This window comes from Osmerus eperlanus, chromosome 19 (genome assembly GCF_963692335.1).
Source record: "Osmerus eperlanus chromosome 19, fOsmEpe2.1, whole genome shotgun sequence".
Lineage (NCBI taxonomy): Eukaryota > Metazoa > Chordata > Actinopteri > Osmeriformes > Osmeridae > Osmerus > Osmerus eperlanus.
In genome coordinates this window covers 5,462,873-5,469,401 of record NC_085036.1, presented here as the reverse complement: position 1 = coordinate 5,469,401, position 6,529 = coordinate 5,462,873, and the positions used below count along the sequence as shown (strand labels likewise).

At 42.2% G+C, this 6,529-nt stretch overlaps 1 protein-coding gene across 1 annotated transcript; it reads left to right on the top strand.

The window, feature by feature from the left end:
- The first annotated feature begins 1,556 nt into the window (after positions 1–1,556).
- On the top strand, positions 1,557–5,579 carry tmigd1 (transmembrane and immunoglobulin domain containing 1). Its single transcript, XM_062484895.1, has 6 exons — positions 1,557–1,644; positions 1,891–2,069; positions 2,268–2,552; positions 2,686–2,970; positions 3,172–3,275; positions 5,330–5,579. Exons 2-6 carry the CDS (start codon positions 1,997–1,999, stop codon positions 5,339–5,341), a joined length of 759 nt encoding a protein of 252 aa, XP_062340879.1. The 5' UTR covers positions 1,557–1,644; positions 1,891–1,996; the 3' UTR covers positions 5,342–5,579.
- The last annotated feature ends 950 nt before the right edge of the window (positions 5,580–6,529 follow it).

The window sequence follows — 6,529 nt, the reverse complement described above, 5'->3', positions numbered from 1 at the left end:
TATTGAATGTACCATTCTCTTGGTGGGTGAATCCAACAAATAATTTGTTTACGTTAATAATTATAGTTAATAACTGAGGGAGATTTTAATAGGTAATTACTAAGGGAAATTTTTGTTTGAAAACCAAACCTTCATTATCAAATACAGATATGATATGATTAAAACATATAGGCCTATTTAAAATACAAAATATGTTTCTAGCATTGTTCAGAGGGCCGGTCCAAATGTGTGGGCGGGCCATATTCGGCCCGCTGGCCGTAGTTTGGGGACCCCTGGTATAGAGGGTTTTGGATCATAATTTTCTGGGATGTCTTCATGGTACGTAGATGTGATGTGATGGTTGTGGAAGCCTAGATTCTCTGAAAGTCCCTGGTTGTCTGGCTGCCAGCTTGCGAGCAGTGGGCCAAAGGGCATCAATACCGGCAGGTACTGTAGCTGCACCAATGCTGCCCTCTAACGGAAAACAGATGTAGTGTATGCTTGAGGAATCTGAAATACATGCAGTACCTTGACACACACTAACCAACACTAACAAAGCCAGGCACACTCATGCAGACACACACAACCTGTACAGTAGATGTTGCCGCCTAACCCCACCCTGTGACCCTGTCAGACAGAACCCATGATCTGGGGGTTGAATTAAAGAGACAAGACTTCCGAGCTCCAAATCATGCAGAGGTTTGGTCTTTATTTGCACACCCAGCTCCCCCCTCAAACACAGCCTACCCCTTATCTAGAGCCCACGTGTAATCAAGCGCTAGAACAACCAAGGTGCAGACAATCACACAGCCCCATCACAGGGAGCCAAATAATATCAACAGATACATACGTAACAAATACATAAAATAACAAATATATCAAGCACGTTATATTTATGGAAACGGAGAGGATCTCCGTCACAGACCCTGACCTTGTCTACTGTTACAATCTCTCCTTTTACTGCTTCTAACAGACTCTCCCAACTTCAACATCCTCTCTGACAAACGCTGTCATGAACACAAATTCATAGATAATCACCCCCCAAAAACATAAAACAAAACAAATTTGCCCCATTTTTATTTATTTATGAACATTTAGTACTGAAAATATAAAGTAAGCTTAACACAAAGTTCATTATTCATTTCCCCTGCAATAAAAACAAACTCAAATGAAGTAATTTTTTGTGTCACAATAACAAGACACATTAAGACAGGGAATGTCTTTCTCTGCCCACATTTACATAACTCAAAGTGTCACTATAAACCAGCTGAGGAAGGCAAGACAGGTGTGTACGGAGGGGAGGGAGGCAGGGAGGGGCGGGAGGGAGGGGCGGGAGGGAGGGGAAAAAGAAGAACATAGGGATTAGAGAGAGAGAGAGAGAGAGAGAGAGAGAGAGAGAGAGAGAGAGAGCGAGAGAGAGAGAGAGAGAGAGAGAGAGAGAGAGAGAGAGAGAGAGAGAGAGAGAGAGAGAGGAGAATGCTGGTAAGTATAAACGGTGTCCTAAACTGAGAGGAGGTGAGGAGTATATAAGGGCTGTTCAAGGCTCAGACCAATCTTTACAAGCTGCAAGGAAACCTACACAGAACTGTCTAACTTTATTGACTCCTCACAAATCACCCAAACATCATTGGAATAACTACTGGAAACTTTTCACACAGAGTTAATGTGAGTATGGTATACATCTCTCTTTTACAGTAATTGTGACAACAATCAACCAAAATGAAAAATTTATTTTTCCCAGAGGGAAATCTCACAGTACATTGTTTTGTCAGTTAAAAAGTAATCTTACGCTAATGGATGACAGCCTTGCCCATGATGGTGTCAGCAGCGTTTCAATGAAAATACTGTAACTGACATAACAAATCGTCTCTTTTTTAATCTCCTTCTATCCTCCTTCCTCTTGGTCTCTAGGTACATTACAAGGGACAAACAGCAATTCCCCTTAACTTGAATTAAAAACTTGTTCTTTCCAACCACTACCTGTTGTATCCCCACTGTCCACAGTGATTGCAGAACTATGGATAAAATGTTCTGGGTGGTTTCAGTCTGTCTGTTCCAGCTGGTGGTCTACACTGCAGCCCAGACCAGTGGTGAGTCCAATTTGGCACCTGGCAACATTTGTTGTCTGAATATTCTCCCCTCCACGGCTTTCTCCTATCATCAAATAACCTTGAAGTTTGTCGCGTCTTTAATGTTAATTTGTTCCTCCTCGCCCTCCTTCTCGCCCTCCGCTCTCCCCTGCTTCATCCCTCCCTCCTCTCCCCACCATCCCCTCCTCTATGACTCAGGGCTCGTGGTTCAGTCAGTGCCACCGGTGATTGGGGGGGACATGGTTAAGACCAAACTGAAGGAGATTGTGTCTCTGACCTGTGAGTCGGCGGCCAGGGAAGAAGCCACTACGGAGCTAGAGTGGCTAAGGAACGGGGTGCAGGTGAGCCTGGCGGAGGGTAACAAGTTGGGTCGCAGCAGCCTCTGTGTCAGCCCTGTCACCCTGGAAGACCATGCAGCCATCTTTACCTGCCAGCTGAAGGGCGATGCCAGTGTCAATGCCTCAGTCACTCTGGATATCACATGTGAGTCCCCAAGTAGGAGTAGTCCTAGGTCAAATACTGTACCATGGGTGTGTTTGATTTAGTTACCATGGATAGTTAGACCGATGTAACAGTCCTAAAAGAGAAAACTTTAAAGTAAATCAAACATCCTCAGATGCCCCAGTGCTTTCCGGGTTGGAAGAGGTGTCCGTGGAAGAGGAGGCGGAGCTTGCACTGGAGTGCGATGTCCATGCCAATCCCTTTGTCTCTGTGTCATGGCAACAGCATGGAAAAGCACTCGACCTATCAGAAGGCAAATTTGTGGTGACCAATGATGGCTACAAGTCCCGTCTAACCGTGCTCCGAGTGGACAGAAGTATGCACCAGGGCACCTATGAATGTGTGACATCATCCGACGTCCACGGAACCCAGAGCAAGACCTTCAATGCCACCGTCACAGGTCAGAGCCAAGCCACAGCTCCCATGATGCTCAAGTTGAAAAACATACAAGTCAAGGTGTCTCTCCTCTCCTAAGATAACATACTGTATGTGTTAAAGTTTCAGGTGTCTTCTCAAAATCTGTCATTCTATCTCTTTGACTTCTTCTTTCCTTCTATCCATCTTTTCAACCATTCCTTTCATTTCTGCCTCTTGTCTTTAGAGAAGACGACAAAGTTTCCTCTGATGCCAATGATAGCAGGGCTGGTGGTGGTGTTCTGCACCATCCTGCTTGCTGTGGTGTCCCGTTGGAAGAAGATCACACAGGTAGCAGACCATGTGTACACACAAGCAGACTGTACATTCACACAATCAGGTGTACACACAGTTGCACAAAACCATATATGCCCACCTTCAAAAACACATAAATGCTGGTGCATGCACATACAGGCACACACACGGGAAAAAAATACATAGGCCTACAAACACACAGGCATAATACACAGACACACACAGATACAGTTAGGTCCATAAATATTTTATCATTAATTTTCATCATTTTGGCTCTGTATACCACCACAATGGATTTGAAATGAAACAATCAAGATGTGCTTTAAGTGCAGACTTTCAGCTTTAATTTCAGGGTATTTACATCCAAATCAGGTGAACGGTGTAGGAATTACAACACATTTTATATGTGGCCCCCCCCTTTTTAAGGGACCAAAAATAATTGGACAAACTAACATAATCATGAATCTAATTGTCACTTTTAATACTTGGTTGCAAATCCTTTGCAGTCAATGACAGCCTGAAGTCTGGAACCCATAGACATCACCAGACGCTGGGTTTCGTCCCTGGTGATGCTCTGCCAGGCCTCTACTGCAACTGTCTTCAGTTCCTGCTTGTTCTTGGGGCATTTTCCCTTCAGTTTTGTCTTTAGCAAGTGAAATGCATGCTCAATTGGATTTAGGTCAGGTGATTGACTTGGCCATTGTAGAACATTCCACTTCTTTGCCTTAAAAAACTCTTTGGTTGCTTTCGCAGTATGCTTCGGGTCATTGTCCATCTGCACTGTGAAGCGCCGTTCTATGAGTTCTGAAGCATTTGGCTGAATCTGAGCAGATAATATTGCCAGAAACACTTCAGAATTCATCCTACTGCTTTTGTCAGCAGTCATCGATAAATACAAGGGAACCAGTATCATCGATAAATACAAGGGAACCAGTTCCATTGGCAGCCATACATGCCCACGCCATAACATTACCTCCACCATGCTTCACTGATGAGGTGGTATGCTTTGGATCATGAGCAGTTCCTTCCCTTCTCCATACTCTTCTCTTCCCATCATTCTGGTACAAGTTGATCTTGGTCTCATCTGTCCATAGGATGTTGTTCCAGAACTGTACAGGCTCTTTTAGATGTTTTTTGGCAAACTCTAATCTGGTCTTCCTGTTTTTGAGACTCACCAATGGTTTACATCTTGTGGTGAACCCTCTGTATTTACTCTGGTGAAGTCTTCTCTTAATTTTTGACTTTGACACAGATACGCCTACCTCCTGGAGAGTGTTCTTGATCTGGCCAACTGTTGTGAAGGGGTTTTTCTTCACCAGGGAAAGAATTCTTCTGTCATCCACCACAGTTGTTTTCCGTGGTCTTCCGGGTCTTTTGGTGTTGCTGAGCTCACCAGTGCGTTCTTTCTTTTTAAGAATGTACCAAACAGTTGATTGAGCCACACCTAATGTTTTTGCTATCTCTCTGATAGGTTTGTTTTGATTTTTCAGCCTAACGATGGCTTGCTTCACTGATGGTGACAGCTCTTTGGACTTCATATTGAGAGTTGACAGCAACAGATTCCAAACACAAATACCATACTTGAAATGAACTCTAGACCTTTTATCTGCTCCTTGTCAATGAAATAACGAACTCCCATGAGGGAATAACATACACCTGGCCATGGAACAGCTGAGCAGCCAATTGTCCAATTACTTTTGGTCCCTTAAAAAAGGGGGGGCCACATATAAAATGTATTGTAATTCCTACACCGTTCACCTGATTTGGATGTAAATACCCTGAAATTAAAGCTGAAAGTCTGCACTTAAAGCACATCTTGATTGTTTCATTTCAAATCCATTGTGGTGGTATACAGAGCCAAAATGATGAAAATTGTGTCAATGTCCAAATATTTATGGACCTAACTGTACATATACACATGTAAACATACAAACAAACAGATGTCAGACTGCGCACAAAAACTTGCAAGTTGCTAATCAACTAAACTATTAACATTAATATTTAAACCTGTTAGACTTACATTACCCAGTACAGATATGGGTTATATACAGTGCATGTGCATTTTCTAAGGATTCTTTTCGTGTTTACAGTGCTGCAAGTAGAGAAGTTACCCTTTGACCTGTCCAGGTCTCTGACCCTGTCCAATCAACATTGGGGACATGGTTTGGTGTTTGCTGTTTGACAGGAGCTCGTATCTAGTACCTAAGTATCCACAGATTATCTGGACTGTACCATACGTACTGTGTCTCTTTGTAATTGATTACATCTGGCATTGTCATTAAATACTTGATGAGAGAAGGATGTACTTCCTAGTCTCTACCTTGACGTGCTTGACCATTTCATATGTTTGTTGGTGTTGTTAATTTTATATACGACCTTTGTATTTATTTCTTCAGCTAGTCTACTAGTTCAAATGGTTCTATATATCAACAATATTATTGTAGAAAAAGGTCCTATAGGTAGAACAATTTATCTTAGAGTTAGTTTGGGGATACTATGGAAAAGGTATGGGGTCAAAGAATCGAATGATGTGTGTGCAAAGGGTGGCATGATTACCTACATTTAGTAACAATAAGGAATTGAGCAAGGCTCATGATTTTGTTACACATTTACTGTCACCGAGACAGAGGCAAGGGACATTGACACGCCAGCACACACATGCCAGCAAACACTTGCACACAGACCTACACACACACACACACACACACAAACACACGCATGCACACACACACACACAGACATTTATGCAGTTCTTGGTATGCTATTGCTAGGCTCAAGGTCAAGGATAATATCCTCAGTATCATAATCCAATAAAAAACATCTTTAACTGGTACACATAAAACAGAGAATATTTTGTGACCAAAACAATAAAAAGCTGTTCCAACAAGTGCAAAGGTTATTGGTGTTGATAAGCCGTCACACACACTTTAATTACACAAGTTTTACACATAAACTCAGTGCGAACACATATTGGTTTCGAAAAGTTGACAATACATACACAATACATATACAGTGAACGGTAATAAATCCTTATCACTTCCTTATTACAGTTCCTTCTGTAGTAAACAATTTAATAGGCTTTGAATTTGAATCAACTATTTAGATTCTGAAATGTTGTAGCCTCTAATACATTAGACAGAAAATGGTGTTTGACATGGGCTTAATAAAGTGATACAACATGGAACGTAAAACTCATGATTCCTACCATAACCGGCTCAAGAATACATACTAATCAGGGTTCTAAATTAACACCCGCCAACCCGCCAAATGCGGGTTAAAATTCATTTTGG